The sequence below is a fragment of the Salvelinus namaycush genome, chromosome 37 (genome assembly GCF_016432855.1).
Source record: "Salvelinus namaycush isolate Seneca chromosome 37, SaNama_1.0, whole genome shotgun sequence".
Lineage (NCBI taxonomy): Eukaryota > Metazoa > Chordata > Actinopteri > Salmoniformes > Salmonidae > Salvelinus > Salvelinus namaycush.
This window is the reverse complement of record NC_052343.1, coordinates 28,883,514-28,907,401: the sequence shown is the minus strand read 5'-3', so window position 1 is coordinate 28,907,401 and position 23,888 is coordinate 28,883,514. Positions and strand designations below refer to the sequence as shown.

The 23,888-nt window shown below is 44.2% G+C and overlaps 2 protein-coding genes across 4 annotated transcripts in view; one reads left to right on the top strand and one right to left on the bottom strand.

The window, feature by feature from the left end:
• The first annotated feature begins 4,331 nt into the window (after positions 1–4,331).
• Positions 4,332–5,531, top strand: LOC120030960 (putative protein TPRXL). Its single transcript, XM_038976466.1, has one exon. It carries the CDS (start codon positions 4,332–4,334, stop codon positions 5,529–5,531), a length of 1,200 nt encoding a protein of 399 aa, XP_038832394.1.
• snrka (SNF related kinase a) overlaps positions 5,365–23,888 on the bottom strand; it is a 57,690-nt gene continuing 39,166 nt past the window's right edge. For 2 of the 3 annotated variants that reach the window (XM_038976730.1, XM_038976732.1), the window contains exons 4-6: positions 19,212–19,424; positions 10,665–10,799; positions 5,365–7,416 (exon numbers count right to left, since the gene is read on the bottom strand). In XM_038976730.1, the coding sequence (XP_038832658.1) occupies positions 6,006–7,416; positions 10,665–10,799; positions 19,212–19,424 (1,759 nt within the window). In that variant the 3' untranslated portion in view covers positions 5,365–6,005. The remainder of the gene's footprint in view (positions 7,417–10,664; positions 10,800–19,211; positions 19,425–23,888) is intronic. The other variant, XM_038976731.1, reaches the window with a different exon arrangement.

Genomic DNA, 23,888 nt, shown 5'->3' with positions numbered 1-23,888 from the left:
ATTAGGAAATCAGCTCCAAGTGTTTTACATTTTGGAAATCTGTTAGCAAGTATTCCCGATCGTAAACAAGGTTTGAAATGATCGTTTAGTCAAATATATCCATTTTGGCTTCTAGCGGTAAATTTGCAGTCTGCAAATTATTTGTAATCATGTTCCGGCCCCCTGACCATCCACTCAAGAAAATGTGGCCCTCGGCTGAATCTAGTTGATGATCCCTCTAGTGTGTCCCGTCTACATGCTCTACCTCTGTAAGGACATAGATTTGTACAGTGCCTTCAGAAAGTATTCATACCTCTTGACTTATTCCACATTTTGTTGTTAAAACCTGAATTCAAAATGTTAAAATATGAAAAATCTCACCGATCATGTCATAATGACAAAGTTAAAACATGTTTTTAGAAATGTTTGCACATTTATTGACAATGAAATACAGAAATCTACAATAATTTGCAGAAGTATTCAAACCCCTATGCTTTGACACTCCAAATTGAGTTCTAGTGCATCCAATTTCTTTTGATCTTGAGATGGACTCCAAGTTGTAGTGACACCTGTGACAAATTCAATTGTTTGGCCATGATTTAGAAAGAAACACACGTGTCTATAAGGTCCCACAGTTGACAGTGCAGAAACTGTACCAAGGAACTGTCCGTACCTCTCAGAGATAGAATTGTGATGACATATATCTGGGGAAGAGTATGAAACAAGTTCTAGAGTGTTAAAGTTTCCAAGAGCAGTGGTCTCCATCATTGGGAAATAAAACATTTAAAAAATGGAACTACCCAGACTCTGCCAAGAGCTGTCCGCCAACCAAACAGGCATGAAGGACCTTGGTCAGGGAAGGGACCAAGAACCCAATGACCACTCAGACAGAACTACAGAGTTGTCCTTGGCTGAGATGGGAGAACCTGCCACAAGGACAAGTCTCTACAGCACTTCACCAATCTGGGCTTTATGGGAGAGTGGCCAGAAGGAAGCCACCCCGGAGAAAAAGGCACATGACAGGAGTTTTCAAAAAGGTACATTTTTTAACTCTTTGGCCTGAATGTAAATCTCTGTCTGGATAAAACCAGGCACAGCTCGGCACCATGCTATGGGGATGCTTTTCAGCAGTAAGGGACTGGGAGACTGTTAAGGATAGGAGGGAACAATGAATGGCGCCAAATACAGGCAAATCCTTTATCAGAACGCGAACGACAGACTGGAGCAAAGATTTATGTCCCACGCATGGCTCTCGACCTCTGCCTCTCCCGAGTCCGTACGGGAGTTGCAGCGATGAGACAAGATCGTAACTACTAACAATTGGATACCACGAAAATTGGGGAGAAAAAGGGGGTTTAAAAAAAAGATTTACATCCCAACAGGACAATGACCCCAAGCATAAAGCCAAAGCAACACTGGAATGGCTTCAGAACAATGTGAAAGTCTGAGTAGCCCAGCCAAAGTCCAAACTTGAATACCATTGAAAATCTGTGGAAAGACTTGAAGATTGCTGTTCACCGCCGCTCTCCATCGAACTTAACAGAGCTTGAGAAAATGTGTATGGAAGAATAGGAGAAAATCCCCAAATCTAGTTGTGCAAAACTGATACAGACCTACCCAAGACGACTCAAAGCTGTAATCATCGCCAAAGTATTACAATGTATTGACTCAAGGGTTGTGAATACTTTAGAGAATTCTGAATTTCATTTAATACATTTACTACCATTTAATAAAATGGGGTATTGTATGTCAATGAGTGACAGAAAAAATATTGAATACATTTTGAATTCAGGCTGCAACACAAAATGGGTATGAATACTTTCTGAAGGCACTGTAGGTGAAAGCTCTATAGAAGTTGCTCTTCAGGGGTTACTGGTGTCTTCTGGCAGCAGCATAAGGAGTTGTAAATCCTGGCAGAATACCTTTCAGCAGAGGGGCTCTGTGGCCTGCATATTTAACTGGTCTCTACTCTGGAGGGAATAGTCTCTGGAGTCTGAACATGGTGATGCACCAAGATTGTTCTAATTAGAGTTCTTCTAAGTCATGTGCCCCAAATGGCACCCTATTCCCTATATAGTGCACTACTTTTGACCATGCAAACTAGTGTACTATATAGGGAATAGAGTGCCATTTGGGACATTAACAGAGATTAGGCTGATGATTAATCTTAAAAGCAAGGCCACCAGGAAAACTACCAGCACACCGATCAGTGATCCACCTCTTGGATGAAGCTCTGAGGTAAATAGTTGACAAGATAGTTATGGTTAAACAGTTATGGAGCAACATTTGGGATTGACACTGTACAGAGTAATGGATTATTTTCTGTCAATTCCTTTAGCAACAAGTGATCGAAGTTGCATCTGACAGAACACAGACTTGGGAGACAGGCGTGTCATCAATGCATCACGAGCACAGAAAAGACAAGACTCATTTATAAGACGTCATTTTCCACAACATTTTATTTTGGATATTACCATAGCTATATGTAACTTTTGACAACAGGTATCAACTACAGAATAATACATTTAATAATTCTGCCATTTCATATTTTCATTTTCTTTTAGCCAGTACATGGTTTGGTCCAGTAACATTCAGTGGATGGTTCTTCCGCTCTCGATGTCCTTGGATCGATAATGTTAAACATATAACACATGCACATGTCATTCACCTGTTTCCATCTGGGTAAGACAACGGTCAGACATGAATAAATCATGTTCTTTTCTTGGAGACACCCATTACTAATAAGGCTATACTTACAGCTATGCACCAAAAGGTTCACTCTGCTGTCTCGAAATATAGAGCACCATATTTACATCTCTATTTACAGACATTTTGTTTAAAAAGAAAAAGAAAAAAATACTCAAGATATCTTTTCTCTGTTAGTTTTTAGTCCGAGGTGCCTTTCAATCTAAGGCTGTACAGGGTTGAAATATAAAACAAAAATATGTTGATTTACAGATAGCTGCAACATGTAGCTTATTGCCAATGCCCTTAAAATATATCCCCACATCTCCCTACAACCCCATTTCTTTCCTTCTTTACTAAGCCCAGTCCTTTAAAGCTTACAGACAGGAATCTCTCCTGAAAGGTGCATGTGCTCTACTGAACCACTAATCCTGAATGCAAAACCTTCACCCTGCAGTGTCCAGTAAGGTGTGGGGGTGTGTGTGACACACTGCGATGTTAGTCCCCAACGAAAGACTCACGGGCCCACTTCAACACATAATAATCTTTAAAACAGCAGATCGTTCAAAAATATAACTTTTTAAAACATATATACATACTCAACATATACCCTTTAAAAACAAACAAACCAGCCTGCCAGGCCAGTCAGAAGACCAGCCTGCCAGGCCAGTCAGAAGACCAGCCTGCCAGGCCAGTCAGAAGACCAGCCTGCCAGGCCAGTCAGAAGACCAGTCAGTTACAGTAACAGAAAGTAAAACAGTCTAACATAGCAAAGACGTGGGTGGGTGCACACAGGTCCACTGGAATACAGACACCCAATGCAGTTTTCAATTAATTAGTACATTTTTCTTTTCAATTCTCCTGCTCTTCTATTGATCTTAAAATGCATTTTCTAAGATGTTACGTCAACATGGCAGGTGGTCAACCAAGGACATGACCAACATGTGAACGGGACCACATTAAATCTGTGTGGGTCTGCTTGCCTGCTACCTTGAGGCCCAGCACAGGAAAAAAATACACTACTAGTCTACCAGTGTACTTTACATTCAGCTTGACACGTCGTCATGAACTTTGAATCATTTCAGGAGTTTTGCCCAATTTGCAAATGAACAGCAGTAGTTATAATTACAGATGAATGACCCTTTCTGTTAGAATAGTGTCTAAAAGATTGCAGCTCCTACCTGTATTCACTATACAATAGTAAGTATAGTAGTATTTGACCCAAATAGGTTGATTTATTCTGCATTGAGATTGGAATAAAGACGCAGCTGAAGCCTTATTTTCCCAGGTTGCTCTCAGTAACACCAAAGTAAACCAGATGTGTTGAAGTACCACTTGTTAAACAGCAGTTTGGAAACAATAATTCATGTTGCCTTCAAAATCAATTCAGTGAGAGCTGTATAGCCATCTAAAATGCATCTTTAATTCCATACACTTAAAAAATACAAACATAAAACAGATTGTCTGTGTGCAATATCAAAGTGAAATAATGTTTCCGACAGTAGGTCACTGTCGCTGTAAAATGGAGGTTCATCAATGAATCAAATTAAAACATCTCTAGAAGTTACCAAGTTTGTCTCAGTTGGTCGTTGTGTTTTAAGACTGCATGGCAGGAGCTTATATCAACATGAAGGTTACAGGTTACTTCCCTTCCTCCAGGACCATGTATGGTGACTGGTATCTCTGTCCTGTCCTCCTCTCCCAGCTGTATGAAGACTGGTATCTCTGTCTTGTCCTCCTCTATCTCTCCCAGCTGTATGAAGACTGGTATCTCTGTCCTGTTCTCCTCCATCTCTCCCAGCTGTATGAAGACTGGTATCTCTGTCCTGTCCTCCTCCATCTCTCCCAGCTGTATGAAGACTGGTATCTCTGTCCTGTTCTCCTCCATCTCTCCCAGCTGTATGAAGACTGGTATCTCTGTCCTGTCCTCCTCTACCTTTCCCAGCTGTATGAAGACTGGTATCTCTGTCTTGTCCTCCTCTACCTCTCCCAGCTATATGAAGACTGGTATCTCTGTCCTGTCCTCCTCCATCTCTCCCAGCTGTATGAAGACTGGTATCTATGTCTTGTCCTCCTCTACCTCTCCCAGCTGTATGAAGACTGGTATCTCTGTCCTGTCCTCCTCTACCTCTCCCAGCTGTATGAAGACTGGTATCTCTGTCCTGTTCTCCTCTACCTCTCCCAGCTGTATGAAGACTGGTATCTCTGTCCTGTCCACCTCTACCTCTCCCAGCTGTATGAAGACTGGTATCTCTGTCTTGTCCTCCTCTACCTCTCCCAGCTGTATGAAGACTGGTATCTCTGTCCTGTCCTCCTCTACCTCTCCCAGCTGTATGAAGACTGGTATCTCTGTCCTGTTCTCCTCTACCTCTCCCAGCTGTATGAAGACTGGTATCTCTGTCCTGTCCTCCTCTACCTCTCCCAGCTGTATGAAGACTGGTATCTCTGTCCTGTCCTCCTCTACCTCTCCCAGCTGTATGAAGACTGGTATCTCTGTCCTGTCCTCCTCTACCTCTCCCAGCTGTATGAAGACTGGTATCTCTGTCCTGTTCTCCTCTACCTCTCCCAGCTGTATGAAGACTGGTATCTCTGTCCTGTCCTCCTCTACCTCTCCCAGCTGTATGAAGACTGGTATCTCTGTCCTGTTCTCCTCTATCTCTCCCAGCTGTATGAAGACTGGTATCTCTGTCCTGTCCTCCTCTATCTCTCCCAGCTGTATGAAGACTGGTATCTCTGTCCTGTCCTCTATCTCTCCCAGCTGTATGAAGACTGGTATCTCTGTCCTGTCCTCTACCTCTCCCAGCTATATGAAGACTGGTATCTCTGTCTTGTCCTCCTCTATCTCTCCCAGCATACCCTTTACTTAGTAGACAGTAGATCAATAATCGAATTTAAGTGCTTACCCTTTAACTATCACGTGCTACTACTTACCCACTGTTAAAAGTTTGCTATTTTGTACCCCAAAATATAGTTAATCGAAAATCAAACCCACATCCATATTTATGTTAACATCAACACCCCAACTCACCTTACAATTTAGTTCAAGTTCTGTTACCTCAGCTCATCAACACCCCAACTCACCTTAGAATTGAGTTAAGTTGTGTTACCTCATTCCCGGGGGAGCTAGTGATGTAGCAGAAACAAAAGAATCCCCTGCAGCATGCAGCTCATAGGTCCTAGTGAACAAACAAAAACAATAAAAAGTGTCATCTTTTAAGACAACAGCAGAAGGCAGGTTTTGATGGTGAGGTGTTCTGAGGTCAGACGTATGCTACAGCGGTGACTGTGGTTGGACAGATTGGACTGGCAGAGTGGTGTCAGAGGGCGCCAGGGAGTGTGTGTCATATGACCTGGCAGCAGCTGGCCTGAGAGGTACACAGGAGCCCTTCTCTAGGGCTGCGCTGGATGTTCACAGAGATGCTCTTTTCACACAGAGGTAGCTGGAGAACATTATTTTTCAGCTTGTTCAGCTTGTTATTCTCCTTGGTGGCCAGGGCCAGTTCGCTAAGTGCTGCTGCCGTTTGGTCTGTGTATGTCCTTGGAGTGTTGACAGCGGTGGTGGGCAGAGCGATGGTGTCTAACTCCAGGTCCAAGCTGCCGTTGGAGCCGATGCACATCTTCCAAGAGGACCTCTCCTGTGTCTTGACGCTGCCAGCTGACAGGCTGCTGGACAGACTATTGGACAGGTTCTGAGGGTCTATGATGAACTGGCCCATCCCCCCTGCCAGGCCGGGGCCTCCACTTCTCCCCCTGTGCTGTAACTGGGAGCTGAGACACAGGCTCAGGAGCTTCAGGCTCTCCACCAGCTCTGCTGCCCCGGGGCTGCGGGAGGCACAGTGTCTCCGCGTGGACCCTGAGCCTGAAGACGAGTGGTTACTGCTGCCGTTAGAACAACTTGAGGGGGAACCCTGTCCCTTACCACCACCTCCCCCACTACTACCACTCCCTCCATTGTCACTACTGCCCCCACCTCCCCCTCCAGGAGGACTGCCCTTGTCTGGTCCTGAGCTGCCCCCCTCACCGGGGGGTTTACTCTGCCCTCCACTGCTCCCTCCACCATTTCCCCCTGAGTTTCCAGGTGGGCCCTCACTGCTGTCCCTGCGGTTCCAGCTGTAGGTGAAGCCTGTGTCCTTGTCCAGACGCCGGCGGTGGCTCTCGGAGTCGTCGTCGCTGGTCTCTGAGCTGGAGCAGGACGAGCCACGGCCTTGGCTCTTGCGGCGGTGATAGCGTTTCTGAGTGGTGCCCGGCGACCCGGCCGCTGCGATGTTCATCTTTAGCCGGCTGAGTTTGGGTGGCAGCCCCTCGTCCATATCGAAGTCGTCGTCTGACTCACCCTCCTCCTCAAAGATCTGGTTGAGGACCGGGGCGCTCTTCCTGGAGGTCAGCCGGTTGGTGATAGATGGAGCCTTGCGACGCAGGATCACTTGGGTGGACAGAGGGGACGGGTCCTCTTCCTCCTCTTCATCCTCCTCCACCCTGAACAGGCAGCTGTGCTGCTTGGCTGAGGAGGTGGAGGGTGTGGGGGCCGTGGCCCCAGCTCTAGGGGGCCCAGAAACGGGGGCAGGGGCACCGGAGGCCCCTGCGTTGCTCTCGTCCCTGCGGAGCTCCAGCAGGCCTTTGGTGCGGTGTCCGTTGAGAAGGTTCTCAGCGCTGCGGGCGGGGACCTGGGGACCACCAGCGTGGCAGATGGAGGAGGCTGCCAGACTGTCCTCGATGTCCTGATGCATGTCAATCTTCGTCGGCCAGGACTGCCTGGAAGAGCAGAGAGCAGACCAGAGTTACCCAAACTATTCCCCTGGTTAGTATACGCTGCAATGACTTTATATAGAGTCAGGATAAAATAAACAGTATGATCTTAGAATGAGGTCAGATGATTCATGTGTAATCCTGAACTGAACTGCTGAACAGCTCAGTGAGTCAACATTCTTCTAATGTAGAAGGTCCTTGTTGACATGGCAGAGCGAGAAAACAAACAGAACAGAGCGCTGGGGATCCCTCTCGACGGAGCCCGGGCACGTCCCAGCGGCACGCAATCTAACACAATTAATCCCATGGTAGTCCTGGCTGCCGGGTGCATGTGTAACCCTCCACGCTGCTGCATGGCGGTGGAGGCTGGGTCGGGTCGCCACGGGGCCCTTAGTGCTGCTCTGCTACCATCCTAGTTAATTCAGCCAGGCTTTCAAAAGGCCTAACTACAGTAGAATCTCTGACACACACCTCAGCTGTGTGACACCGCTCAGACTCCATTCACTCTCACAGACTCTACAGACAATCCCTGAAGCCAACTACCTGATGAAGCTCAGCTTCAGCCCACGATGGCACAGAGAGAGAGAGAGAGAGAGCGCGGGGGCACTATGCTAACACACTTAGCATTCGCCCTCTTGTCCAGGTCACTGTTTTGGGCATATATAAACTGGCATGTGCATGCATGATAAACAGTACACTGTTGTTATTCCTAAAAATAATTGAACCACTATCAGAATGTTATTTTTTTTCTGTTATGATGTCATGTTGCCTGATGCCACACGGTGACAATGTTTCTGTGTTAAAATACCGAACGATACAACCCTCAAAAACAAAGTGCAGTGAACGGAGGAGCGCAGGCCAGTAGAAACAGTAGATGTGCAGTAGAAACCTGTACTGCTGCACCAGACATTACAGTGGATTTGGCTCACATTCTGCTCCTGCACCCAGGGGAACACGACCCAGGAGATAAAAATTGGGCCTTTTCCCTCCGAGCACATGTTTGGCAATGGGTTTCTGGTCAAATGGGTTCCAGCGAGCAGGCCAGGAGGGAGCAGCTTTAGCCTGCATGCGTTTGATCTCTCCTCTCTTCTTCCTCCAAAAGGAGTGTCTCGCTCCCTCTCTCTGCTTCTCTCTTGGAATATCAAAGCCAGACTTCCCTGTTCTAGGTCACTCCAAAGCATTTACTGCAGTCTGCCTTAAAAACACATTTGTCACCACGTTGAGGGATCACATGACCGGAGGGGGCGGGATGGGAACCAGACCATGAGGAAAGGACAACATGGGTTCTCCTCCTAATGCCAGGCACGGTCAACGACACCAAGCAGAGCTGCACCCACAGCTACTGAAGCATAAGAGGTCAATTACCGTCAGAGCCGTGGCTGCTTCCTCCTCCTAGTCATTGAGTCGTCGTCATTATGACAATCTGAATGGCCCCCATAAATGGATGAGTTTGTGTAGCAGGCTATTAAACAGGCATTGGTGTTGCGTGGTGGTTGGTTCTGGTGGGTTTCATCCGGAGGGGATAGTTTTGGTGTTGTGTGTATGCGTCACACGTGTGTGTGTATGCGTCACACGTGTGTGTGTATGCGTCACATGTATGTACAGTTGAATTCGGAAGTTTACATACACCTTTGCCAAATACATTTAAACTCAGTTTTTCACAATTCCTGACATTTAATCATAGTAAAAATCCCTGTCTTAGGTCAGTTAGAATCACCACTTTATTTTAAGAACGTGAAATGTCAGAATAATAGTAGAGAGAATGATTGATTTCAGCTTTTATTTATTTCATCACATTCCCAGTGGGTCAGAAGTTTACATACACTCAATTAGTATTTTGTAGCATTGCCTTTAAATTGTTTAACTTGGGTCAAACATTTCGGGTAGCCTTCCACAAGCTTCCCACAATAAGTTGGGTGAATTTTGGCCCATTCCTCCTGACATAGCTGGTGTAACTGAGTCAGGTTTGTAGGCCTCCTTGCTCGCACACGCTTTTTCAGGTCTTCCCAGGATTGAATTCTACAGGATTGAGGTCAAGACTTTGTGATGGCCACTCCAATACCTTGACTTTGTTGTCCATAAGCCATTTTGCCACAACTTTGGAAGTATGCTTGGGGTCATTGTCCATTTGCGACCAAGCTTTAAGTTCCTGACTGATATCTTGAGATGTTGCTTCAATATATCCACATAATTTTCCCTTCCTCATGATGCCATCTATTTTGTGAAATGCACCAGTCCCTCCTGCTGCAAAGCACCCCCACAACATGATGCTGCCACCCCCGTGCTTCACGGTTGGGATGGTGTTCTTCGGCTTGCAAGCTTCCCCCTTTTTCCTCCAAACATAACGATGGTCATTATGGCCAAGCAGTTCTATTTTTGTTTCATCAGACCAGAGGACATTTCTCCAAAAAGTACGATCTTTGTCCCCATGTGCAGTTGCAAACCGTAGTCTGGATTTTTTTATGGCGGTTTTAGAGCAGTGGCTTCTTCCTTGCTGAGCGGCCTTTCAGGTTATGTCGATATAGGACTCGTTTTACTGTGGATATGGATATTTTTGCACCCGTTTCCTCCAGCATCTTCACAAGAGCCTTTCCTGTTGTTCTGGGATTGATTTACACTTTTTGCATCAAAGTACATTCATCTCTAGGAGACAGAACGCGTCTCCTTCCTGAGCGGTATGACGGCTGCTTTGGAGTGACCTAGACGGCTGCATGGTGTTTATACTTGCGTACTATTGTTTGTACAGATGAACGTGGTACCTTCAGGCGTTTGGAAATTGCTCCCAAGGATGAACCAGACTAGTGGAGGTCTACTATTTTTCCCCCCTGAGGTCTTGGCTGATTTCTTTTGATTTTCCCATGATGTCAAGCAAAGAGGGACTGAGTTTGAAGGTAGGCCTTGAAATACATCCACAGGTACATCTCCAATTGACTCAAATGATGTCAACTAGCCTATCAGAAGCTTATAAAGTCATGACATTTTCTGGACTTTTTCAAGCTGTTTAAAGGCACAGTCAACTTAGTGTATGTAAACTTCTGACCCACTGGAATTGTGACACAGTGAATTATAAGTGAAATAATCTGTAAATAATTGGAAAAATTCCTTGTGTCATGCACAAAGTAGATGTCCTAACCGACTTGCCAAAACTATAGCTTGTTAACAAGAAATGTGTGGAGTGGTTGAAAAACAAGTTTTAATGATGCCAACCTAAGTGTATGTAAACTTCCGACTTCAACGGTATGTGTGTGTGTCACCTGAACTGGGCCTTGATGTTGCTGGGGCTGGAGGAGCGTGTCTGGACTTCCTTCTCCTGTTTCTCTCTCAGGATCCTCTCAGCCAGCAGGAAGTAGGTGGCAGTGATGTGGTTGTACTTGTTGGTCTCCAGGGCTCTGGAACAAACACCATGGACAGAACATGTTAGGACAGGCTGGGAGAGAAGGCCAAGAGAGGGTTACACACCCACACACGAGAGACAAGTACGGTATGTCAACAGACAAGTCACCGCAGAGCAAACACAATCACGTCGGCATTTAAAGAAGCCATTTGACGCATCTAAAATGTAAACAAAGCAACATAACAGGTTCTAACCTTTCGTTGCCCTCTAACCCCTCTGGAGTCAATGACAGTAGATGGCTGGTTCACGTCCCTCGACAGCCTCTGAGATTACTCTACGCTGTGTTAATGTACAATCAAGTGAAATCCTCAGCCAAGTGCTGTGGTGTGTGTGTGTGAGAATGTAAATGTCTGTCTGTCAGGTGGGAGGTGGGGGCTTCAGCGGGACAATCTCTTGAATGCCTGGGAAGTGGGGATAAATCCTCTGGCGTATACTCAAGACTCCCTGTATCCCTCTGCTCTCTCCTCATCACCAGTAAAGCCCTTCCTTCAGACAGGGGTAATAAAGAAGGCCAGTGTGTGTCTGTGAAACACAGCTGGCAGCGGCCCTGCTGCTTTAAAGTGGAGCCAGTATGTGTGTTTCAAATCACATCCATGATTCATGTTCAGGGTAGGAGGCTAAGGGAGGGCTGCTGTTGGGTTCACATGCTACAGTTCAACACTCTGGTCTTTTATCTGCTGACTGAGTCCCCTCAGATGTTCAGGTTCAGTTATATGCGTTAGTAGTACTGATGTTAGTGGTGAGCGTGACACAGAAACAGCTTTGGTGGGTTGCAGAACCCGCAATATGAAAAGGACAAATGAAGAGCAAACTAAGGAACATTATTCATGCCTCCACAGCAAACTAGTCGGTCAATGCAAAATGCAGTGTGTCAAATACCTCGTCACTTGCAGAAGATTAACGGCCATCTGCAATTGTGTGTGTGTAGGTTAGGTCTGTGGCGGTCATTCAATTTTGTGATCTGGTGATTGTCATGCAAATAACTGTTGGTCTCATGGTAACTGACCGTTAATTAACATAAACATGTTTAGCTGAATAAAATAGAAGGGATATTTTCTCCAAGGGAGTGTGCTCATGCAGCCATTCTGTGTTGAGCGGTTAACAAAGAAACAGGTCCTGCTATATGCTTCATTTAGAGTTATTTATGAAAATTTAGCTGTGATATAAAAAATCTAAACATATAGCCTAATGTTTGTAAATTTTAAAGACTGCATGATGCGACTAATGATTTGAAAAAAGTTGCATGAAAGGCATGAGCTCTGTTCTGTTTCTTGCACAGGCTGCACACACTTCATCAGTCTCTCATTCACAATTTTACAAGCTCTTGATAATATTCTCATCCATCAGACTATTCTCAACTTAATCTGGTCTTTACATACAGCCTACTAATATATGTGGAATTATTTTTGATTTAGAATGGCACACAAAAAACCTAAATGTAATCCATAGCCTGCACTGGAACAGCGGAATGGAGGTTATGTGCGGCTTGGGGAAGCTTTCTCTAAAGTAAATAGAATTGCCAAAACTATATAGCCTAATTAGCCTTACCTCGTCTATACAGAAATAAATCTAATCATTCAAAATAGGCTACCGTCGCACTGCTTTGCTTTATCTTGGCCAGGTCGCAGCTGTAAATGAGAACTTGTTCTCAACTGGCCTACCTGGTTAAATAAAAAAAATAAAATCATGATTTGGCCAAAAAAGATCATTAGCAAAAAATAAAATAAAAAAAGGTGGATTGTTCTAAACCGCATTGCCTACAGTTGGAAGGAAAGGCAGCGTGCGCAATTTGGGCAGATTATTGTTGAGTTGCGACTGTCTGAAAAGTAGAGAGGCCAAGCCAGGCATATCGCAATATTCAAAATACAACCGCGGGAAAACAGATTGGAAAACAAATTGTTATCGCTGTAAAGAGAAGATGAGGAAAATACTCATTTGTCCTTTAGTTATCAAAATTCTCAACTTAATTGAGCGAACAACAGTATAGTCTATTTTATTGGCACCAGCAGAGAGCAAAGCAATATGTCCGGTGAGTGCACATTGTGCAGATTGACTATTTATCATTGTCGGGTCAGTGCTACTTTAAATTTAAAATTTATTGGACAACAGTTTCCTGCTCCAGTTTAGATGGACGTCACATTCTATTTGTCTCCCCTGCTAGTAGGCCTATTAAAAATGGACAATGTCGTTTTAATTGATTGTTCCTCAGTGTCAGCAGAATAGGCTACTCTGTAATTTGTCAAATTAAAAAAGATTCTGCTAATGTCTCCAGTCATATAAAGTGTAATAAAATTGCATGAAATGTGTTTATAGAAGCCCACATTTTTCCCATACAAAGAAGAAACCTATCTGATATAGCCTAGGCCTACTCTACACTATATGCACTCAGTCATTCATTTAACCTTTGTCCTTTTTGCAAACAGTGATTGAGTTATATTATTAGCCTATGACTATCCAATCATCACATTATAATAAAGCATTCCATGCATCATTGCATTTGCAGACTTATGTAAGATGCCTATTATTCATAAAGGTGCACTTTTATGGTGAAAATGTGCTACTCACACCACGCCTATGTAGACCAGGTAGACTACACCGGTTGGACAGAGGATTAATGTGCTACTCACACCACGCCTATGTAGACCAGGTAGACTACACCGGTTGGAAAGAGGATTAATGTGCTACTTACACCACGCCTATGTATACCAGGTAGACTACACCGGTTGGAAAGAGGATTAATGTGCTACTCACACCACACCTATGTATACCAGGTAGACTACACCGGTTGGAAAGAGGATTAATGTGCTACTCACACCACGCCTATGTATACCAGGTAGACTACACCGGTTGGAAAGAGGATTAATGTGCTACTTACACCACGACTATGTATACCAGGTAGACTACACCGGTTGGAAAGAGGATTAATGTGCTACTCACACCACGCCTATGTATACCAGGTAGACTACACCGGTTGGAAAGAGGATTAATGTGCTACTCACACCACACCTATGTAGACCAGGTAGACTACACCGGTTGGAAAGAGGATTAATGTGCTACTTACACCACGCCTATGTATACCAGGTAGACTACACCGGTTGGAAAGAGGATTAATGTGCTACTTACACCACACCTATGTATACCAGGTAGACTACACCGGTTGGAAAGAGGATTAATGTGCTACTCACACCACGCCTATGTATACCAGGTAGACTACACCGGTTGGAAAGAGGATTAATGTGCTACTCACACCACACCTATGTATACCAGGTAGACTACACCGGTTGGAAAGAGGATTAATGTGCTACTCACACCACACCTATGTATACCAGGTAGACTACACCGGTTGGAAAGAGGATTAATGTGCTACTTACACCACACCTATGTATACCAGGTAGACTACACCGGTTGGAAAGAGGATTAATGTGCTACTCACACCACACCTATGTATACCAGGTAGACTACACCGGTTGGAAAGAGGATTAATGTGCTACTCACACCACGCCTATGTATACCAGGTAGACTACACCGGTTGGAAAGAGGATTAATGTGCTACTCACACCACGCCTATGTATACCAGGTAGACTACACCGGTTGGAAAGAGGATTAATGTGCTACTCACACCACGCCTATGTATACCAGGTAGACTACACCGGTTGGAAAGAGGATTAATGTGCTACTCACACCACACCTATGTATACCAGGTAGACTACACCGGTTGGAAAGAGGATTAATGTGCTACTCACACCACGCCTATGTATACCAGGTAGACTACACCGGTTGGAAAGAGGATTAATGTGCTACTCACACCACACCTATGTATACCAGGTAGACTACACCGGTTGGAAAGAGGATTAATGTGCTACTTACACCACACCTATGTATACCAGGTAGACGACACCGGTTGGAAAGAGGATTAATGTGCTACTCACACCACGCCTATGTATACCAGGTAGACTACACCGGTTGGAAAGAGGATTAATGTGCTACTCACACCACGCCTATGTATACCAGGTAGACTACACCGGTTGGAAAGAGGATTAATGTGCTACTTACACCACGCCTATGTATACCAGGTAGACTACACCGGTTGGAAAGAGGATTAATGTGCTACTTACACCACACCTATGTATACCAGGTAGACTACACCGGTTGGAAAGAGGATTAATGTGCTACTTACACCACGCCTATGTATACCAGGTAGACTACACCGGTTGGAAAGAGGATTAATGTGCTACTCACACCACACCTATGTATACCAGGTAGACTACACCGGTTGGAAAGAGGATTAATGTGCTACTCACACCACGCCTATGTATACCAGGTAGACTACACCGGTTGGAAAGAGGATTAATGTGCTACTTACACCACACCTATGTATACCAGGTAGACTACACCGGTTGGAAAGAGGATTAATGTGCTACTTACACCACGCCTATGTATACCAGGTAGACTACACCGGTTGGAAAGAGGATTAATGTGCTACTCACACCACACCTATGTATACCAGGTAGACTACACCGGTTGGAAAGAGGATTAATGTGCTACTTACACCACGCCTATGTATACCAGGTAGACTACACCGGTTGGAAAGAGGATTAATGTGCTACTCACACCACGCCTATGTATACCAGGTAGACTACACCGGTTGGAAAGAGGATAAATGTGCTACTCACACCACGCCTATGTATACCAGGTAGACTACACCGGTTGGAAAGAGGATTAATGTGCTACTTACACCACACCTATGTATACCAGGTAGACGACACCGGTTGGAAAGAGGATTAATGTGCTACTCACACCACGCCTATGTATACCAGGTAGACTACACCGGTTGGAAAGAGGATTAATGTGCTACTCACACCACGCCTATGTATACCAGGTAGACTACACCGGTTGGAAAGAGGATTAATGTGCTACTCACACCACACCTATGTATACCAGGTAGACTACACCGGTTGGAAAGAGGATTAATGTGCTACTCACACCACGCCTATGTATACCAGGTAGACTACACCGGTTGGAAAGAGGATAAATGTGCTACTCACACCACACCTATGTATACCAGGTAGACTACACCGGTTGGAAAGAGGATTAATGTGCTACTTACACCACGCCTATGTATACCAGGTAGACTACACCGGTTGGAAAGAGGATTAATGTGCTACTCACACCACACCTATGTATACCAGGTAGACTACACCGGTTGGAAAGAGGATTAATGTGCTACTTACACCACGCCTATGTATACCAGGTAGACTACACCGGTTGGAAAGAGGTTTAATGTGCTACTCACACCACGACTATGTATACCAGGTAGACTACACCGGTTGGAAAGAGGTTTAATGTGCTACTCACACCACGACTATGTATACCAGGTAGACTACACCGGTTGGAAAGAGGATTAATGTGCTACTTACACCACGACTATGTATACCAGGTAGACTACACCGGTTGGAAAGAGGATTAATGTGCTACTTACACCACGCCTATGTATACCAGGTAGACTACACCGGTTGGAAAGAGGATTAATGTGCTACTCACACCACGCCTATGTATACCAGGTAGACTACACCGGTTGGAAAGAGGATTAATGTGCTTCATTTTAAGAATTGAGCAATAAACCTAGCAGCAGGAGAAAGCTGGGATCTTCTTTTAAATAGTGTCCAGTCAAAACTGTTCACACACACGATTGCGCAATGACTGAGCTTATAAGAACACATTTCACTAGGCTCTGTAGGCTATGTGCTCACCAACTGTGTTGCAGGGATCCTAGGCATATAGGCTAAGCATAGAGTTATTTGGCCACGTTAGTTGTGATAAAAGCCTTATCAAAACATATAGGCCTATGGGCTTGGCTACATGATGCGTGAGACTAGGATTTGAAAAAGTTGCAAAAAGGCATGTGCTGTTTCTTGCCTTAGACGGCACACACTGGGTATCATTCACAAGTGATAACATTGTCACCCATCAGACTATTCTCAATTGAATCTTATACTAAATAATATAAGTAGGAAATTAATTTTGATTTAGAATGGACCATTATCATGCACCTGCCTGAAGACAGGGGGAAAATACATATCATCACTTAAATAGCGAATGGAGGACGCTTTTCCCGCGGTCCATTTTCATGCCAGCCAGGTAGGCTACTCCTGTTGTAAAGAGAAGCAATGTGCTTAATATCAGGAAAGTTGAGAATTAAATATAGTAAGCCTATAAAGAAAGCTTATGAGATCCTCTTAAGAGGCCATTAAATCTCAGTTTGAATAGCCTATAGAAATGTTGCACAACATGAGCTCATGATTTTCCATTGCAGTCAGAGTGGTTAGAGGGACAATAGAGCCCTGAGTACCAGGCCATTAGGACCTAATGGAGGGACAATAGAGCCCTGAGTACCAGGCCATTAGGACCTGATGGAGGGACAGTAGAGCCCTGAGTACCAGGCCATTAGGATCTGATGGAGGGACAATAGAGTCCTGAGTACCAGGCGATTAGGACCTGATGGAGGGACAATAGAGCCCTGAGTACCAGGCCATTAGGACCTGATGGAGAGACAATAGAGCCCTGAGTACCAGGCCATTAGGACCTGATGGAGGGACAATAGAGTCCTGAGTACCAGGCCATTAGGACCTGATGGAGGGACAATAGAGCCCTGAGTACCAGGCCATTAGGACCTGATGGAGGGAAAGTAGAGCCCTGAGTCCCAGGCCATTAGGACCTGATGGAGGGAAGTAGAGCCTTGAGTACCAGGCCGTTAGCAAGTTTGGTAGGCTACTAATGACCAACAGCCTCAGAGCACAGTTTTAGAGAAGCCTAGTTACTGAGACTCAACGGTCATGTGGAATTTGACCGTCGGTGTGGCGGTAATACGGTCACCGTAACAGCCCTAGTATAGGCACATGTTTGTATACCTATACATAAACTCAGCAAAAAAAGAAACGTCCCTTTTTCAGGACCCTGTCTTTCAAAGATAATTCATAAAAATCCAAATAACTTCACAGATCTTCATTGTAAAGGGTTTAAACACGGTTTCCCATGCTTGTTCAATGAACCATAATCAATGAATGAACATGCACCTGTGGAACGGTCGTTAAGATACTAACAGCTTACAGACGGTAGGCAATGAAGGTCACAGTTATGAAAACTTAGGACACTAAAGAGGCCTTTCTACTGACTCTGAAAAACACCAAAAGAAAGATGCCCAGGGTCCCTGCTCATCTGCGTGAACGTGCCTTAGGCATGCTGCAAGGAAGCATGACTGCAGATGTGGCCGGGGCAATAAATTGCAATGTCCGTACTGTGAGACGCCTAAGACAGCGCTACAGGGAGACAGGATGGACAGCTGATCGTCCTCACAGTGGCAGACCACATGTAACAACCCCTGCACAGGATCGGAACATCCGAGCATCACACCTGCGGGACAGGTACAGGAAGGCAACAACTGCCCGAGTTACACTAGGAACGCACAATCCCTCCATCAGTGCTCAGACTGTCCGCAATAGGCTGAGAGAGGCTGGACTGAGGGCTTGTAGGCCTGTTGTAAGGCAGGTCCTCACCAGAAACAGTGTAGCCTATGGGCACAAAACCACCGTCGCTGGACCAGACAGGACTGGCAAAAAGTGCTCTTCACTGACGAGTCACGATTTTGTCTCACCAGGGGCGATGGTCGGATTCTGGTTTTATGGTCAAAGGAATGAGCGTTACACTGAGGCCTGTACTCTGGAGCGGGATCGATTTGGAGGTGGAGGGTCCGTCATGGTCTGGGGCAGTGTGTCACAGCATCATCGGACTGAGCTTGTCGTCATTGCAGGCAACCTCAACGCTGTGCATTACAGGGAAGACATCCCCCTCCCTCATGTGGTACCCTTCCTGCAGACTCATCCTGACATGACCCTCCAGCATGACAATGCCACCATGCTCGTTCTGTGCGTGATTTCCAGCAAGACAAGAATGTCAGTGTTCTGCCATGGCCAGCGAAGAGCCCGGATCTCAATCCCATTGAGCAGGTCTGGGACCTGTTGGATCGGAGGGTGAGGGCTAGGGCCATTCCCCCCAGAAATGACCGGGAACTTGCAGGTGCCTTGTTGGAAGACTGGGGTAACATCTCACAGCAAGAAGTGGAAAATCTGGTGCAGTTCATGAGGAGGAGATGCACTGCAGTACTCAATGCAGCTGGTGGCCACACCAGACACTGACTGTTACTTTTGATCCCTCCTTTGTTCAGGGACACATTATTCCATTTCTGTTAGTCACATGTCTGTGGAACTTGTTCAGATTATGTCTCAGTTGTTGAACTTTGTTATGTTCATACAAATATTTACACATGTTAAGTTGCTGACAAACGCATTTGACAGTGAGAGGACATTTCTTTTTTTGCTGAGTTTATGTCTATGTATGTGTGTTAACTTACTCTACAATGGGCTCTCGGTCTGCGATGTCCCCCAGCACCATGCGCTGTATGATCCCGTTGTGCTCATCCTCAGACAGGCTCTTATGAGACACCAGGGGGGTGTTGAACTTGGTGGCTGGGGACGGGTCCACGCCCTGCAGCCAGGCATGGCTCTCTATCTCCTCCAGAGACGCACGGCCCTTTGGGTCCCGCTGCAGCATCCGGCCTACCAGACTAGAGAGAGGAAAAAGTATTCATTGTTTTTGTCATCATTGATTGAAATTGCTCTTATAGGTTTGCTCTGGTAATGTAAGATGTTTTATCATGCCAATAAAGCTCATTGAATTGCATTGAGAGAGAGACAGAGGCAAAAACAGAGGAAGAAAAGAGAGGGCACCATGTTAGTTACATTGCAAACGACCACAGCATTCCCTGGGCTGGCACAACTACCATATATCCAAGTTATGGATGAAGACAGTCATGATATACACTGAGTTTACAAAACATTCAGGACACCTTCCTAATATTGAGATTTACCCCCCCCCTCAAAACAGCCTCAATTCGTCGGGCATGTCAAAAGCGTTCCAAAGGGATGCTGACCCATGTTGACTCCAATGTTAACCACAGTTGTGTCAAGTTGGCTGGATGTCCTTTGGGTGGTGGACCATTCTTGATACACACGGGAAACTGTTGAGCGTGAAAAACCCAGCAACGTTGCAGTTCTTGACACAAACCGGTGCGCCTGGCAACTACTACCATAACCTGTTCAACAGCACTTAAATATTGTCTTGTCCAGTCACCCTCTGAATGACACACATACACAATCCATGTCTCAAAGCTGAAACATCATTCTTTAACCTGTCTCCTCCCCTTCATCTACACTGATTTGAAGTGGATTTAACAAGTGACACCAATAAGGGCTCATAGCTTTTCACCTCGTCAGTCTGTCATGGAAAGAGCAGGTGTTCTTAATGTTTTCTACAGTATTCACACCCATTTACTTATTCCACATTTTGGTGTGTTACTGCCTTAATTTAAAATGGATTAGGCTAAATTGCAATTGTGTGTTACTGGCCTACACACAATACCCCATAATGTCAAAGTGGAATTATGTTTTTAGAAATGTTCTACAAATTTCTAACAGACTCAACACCAGGGAGGTTTTCCAATGCCTCGCAAGGAAGCACACTTATTGGTAAAAAATCAAAAACAAATAGAATATTCCTTGATCATGGTGAAGTTATTCATTCAACTTTGGATGGTGTATCAATACACCCAGTCACTACGAAGATACAGGTGTCCTTCCTAACTCAGTTGCCGGAGAGGAAGGAAACCACTCAAGGATTTCACCATGATGCCAATGGTGACTTTAAAACAGTTTGAGTTTAAATGGCTGTCATAAGAGAAAACGGAGGATGGATCAACAACATCGTAGTTACTCCACAATACTAACCTAATTGACAGAGTGAAAAGAAGGAAGCCTGTACGGAATAAAAATATGAATCCTGTTGTTTGCAAAAAGGCACCAAAATAATACTGTAAAACATGTGGCAAAGAAATTAACTTTATGTCCTGAATACAAAGCATTATGTTTGGGGCCAATCCAAAACAACATAACTGAGTACTAACTCCATATTTTCAAGCATGGTGGTGGCAAGGACTAGGGAGTTTAAGGATAAAAAAAATACAAGGAATAGAGCAAAACAGACAAAATCCTGGTTCAGTCTGCTTTCCAACAGACACGAACACAAATTCACCTTTCAGCAGTAATAACCTAAAAACCAAGGTCAAATATACACTGGAGTTGCTTACCAAGATGACATTGAATGTTCCTGAGTGGCCTAGTTACAGTATTGACTTAATCACTTTAACATTTATGGCAAGACTGAATGGCTGTCAATGATCAACAAAAAACTTGACAGAACTTGAAGACTTAAAAAAAAGAATGTGCAAATATTGTTCCATCCAGGTGTGCAAAGCTGTTAGAGACTTACTCAGGAAAAACTCACAGCTATAGTCGCTGCCAAAGGTGATTCTAACATGTATTGACTCAGGTGTGTGAATACTTATGTAACTTTGATCTCTGTATTTAATTTTCAATACATTTGCAAAAATGTAACATGTTTTCACTTTGTCATTATTGGGAATTTTATCCACTTTGAATTCAGGCTGTCACAACAAAATGTGGAATAAGTCAAGGAGTGTGAATACTTTGATGGCATTGTATATATTTTAAATTTTTATGAACAGCTGAGACAGATGGCAGTCAGGAGCAAAGTAGAGGAGAACCGCGGTCATTTGGCTGGCCAATTACCATCCAAAATTCCATGACCGTCACAACCCTGCCTACCTACAGGCAGGTAGCCATGTTGTTCATTACAACACTTTACTGTACTGTACTGCTGCCATGTGGCTCAGGGATCATCCAGGACACCATTTATTACTTCTAATCTCAGCCAACTAGGCTATTTAGATCTATCCATCAATTTTATCAATAAGGCCTGAGGGGGTGTGGTATATGGCCAATATCCCACGGCTAAGGGCTGTTCTTATGCATGATGCAATGCAGCCCTTAGCCGTGGTATATTGGCCATATACCACAAACCCCCGAGGTGCCTTATTGCTATTATAAACTGGTTACAAACGTAATTGGAGCAGTAATTTTTTTTTGTCATACCCGTGGTATACGGTCTGATTATACCAAGGCTGTCAGCCAATCAGCATTCAGGGTTCAAACCACCCAGTTTTTAACACATAGAAACGGTCCTCCATCACACCTCTATGCTGGAAAGCATCCACTGCTGTACAGTAAATTTACTAACATTTAAAGTGACAGTTATAGCAGCAATCCGCAGTTTAAACAATAAAGCATTTTCCATGCCCCCGTTTCGGTAAAAAGCTTAGGGATGGGGCTGAAAAAAAATGTAACCACTCAAATTCATAGAAAGCGCTATGGATGCAAGGACTCACCATGATATCAAAATGATAGTTTTAACCATGGTTTGAGGCTATATAGTGTGTTTACATTGTTTGCAAACATTGGCGTAAAACAAGCTTATATTTTGGGTTCTGATGGGGTACGACAGTTGAACTCATGAGGCATTTACGAGTTATATTCTTCAAGAATCAATAGGTACATATAATACCTTTATAAGTAAAACATTTTAGGAAATGCATATTTTTCCTTTAAGCACATATAATGGTGGATAAGGTGAGCCTCACCTTAACGATGTAAAGCTTTGAGGGTCTGGAAAAGCACTATACTAGCCTATACCATATTTTATATATATATATATATATATATATATATATATATATATATATATATATATATATATATATATATATATATATATTAGAGGTCGACCGATTAATTAGGGCCGCTTTCAAGTTTTCATAACAATCAGAAATCTGTATTTTTGGACACCGATTTGGCCGTTCCCCCACCACCTTTATTTAACTAGGCAAGTCAGTTAAGAACACATTCTTATTTTCAATGACGGCCTAGAAACGGTGGGTTAACTGCCTTGTTCAGGGGCAGAACGACAGATTTTACCTTGTCAGCTCGGGGATTCAATCTTGCAACCTTACGGTTAACTTGTCCAACGCTCTAACCACCTGCTTTACATTGCACTCCACGAGGAGCCTGCCTGTTACGCGTTTGCAGTAAGAAGCCAAGGTAAGTTGCTAGCTAGCATTAAACTTAGCTTATAAAAAACAATCAATCAATCATAATCACTAGTTAACTACACATGGTTGATGATATTACTAGTTTATCTAGCGTGTCCTGCGTTGCATATAATCGATGCGGTGCGCATTCGTGAAAAAGGACTGTCGTTGCTCCAACGTGTACCTAACCATAAACATCAATGCCTTTCTTAAAATCAATACACAAGTATATATTTTTAAACCTGCATATTTAGTTAATATTGCCTGCTAACATTAATTTATTTTAACTAGGGAAATTGTCACTTCTCTTGCAACAGAGTCAGGGTATATGCTGCAGTTTGGGCCGCCTGGCTCGTTGCAAACTGTGTGAATACTATATCTTCCTAACAAAGACAGCCAACTTCACCAAACGGGGGATGATTTAACAAAAGCACATTTGCGAAAAAAGCACAATCGTTGCACGACTGTACCTAATCATAAACATCAATGCCTTTCTTAAAATCAATACACAGAAGTATATTTTTAAACCTGCATATTTAGCTAAAAGAAATCCAGGTTAGCAGGCAATATTAACCAGGTGAAATTGTGTCACTTCTCTTGCGTTCATTGCACGCAGAGTCAGGGTATATGCAACAGTTTGGGCCGCCTGGCTCGTTGCGAACTAATTTGCCAGAATTTTATGATATTATGACATAACATTGAAGGTTGTGCAATGTAACAGGAATATTTAGACTTATGAATGCCACCCGTTAGATGAAATACGGAAAAAAAACGGTTCCGTATTTCACTGAAAGAATAAACGTCTTGTTTTCGAGATGATAGTTTCCGGATTCGACCATATTAATGACCTAAGGCTCGTATTTCTGTGTGTTATTATCTTATAATTAAGTCTATGATTTGATAGAGCAGTCTGACTGAGCGATGGTAGGCACCTACAGGCTCGTAAGCATTCATTCAAACAGCACTTTCGTGCGTTTTGCCAGCAGCTCTTCACAATGCTTCAAGCATTGCGCTGTTTATGATTTCAAG

What these genes read in the sequence shown, in the direction of transcription:
- LOC120030960 (XM_038976466.1), top strand. Translation starts at nt 4,332, where the DNA reads ATGGTGACTGGTATCTCTGTCCTGTCCTCCTCTCCCAGCTGTATGAAG.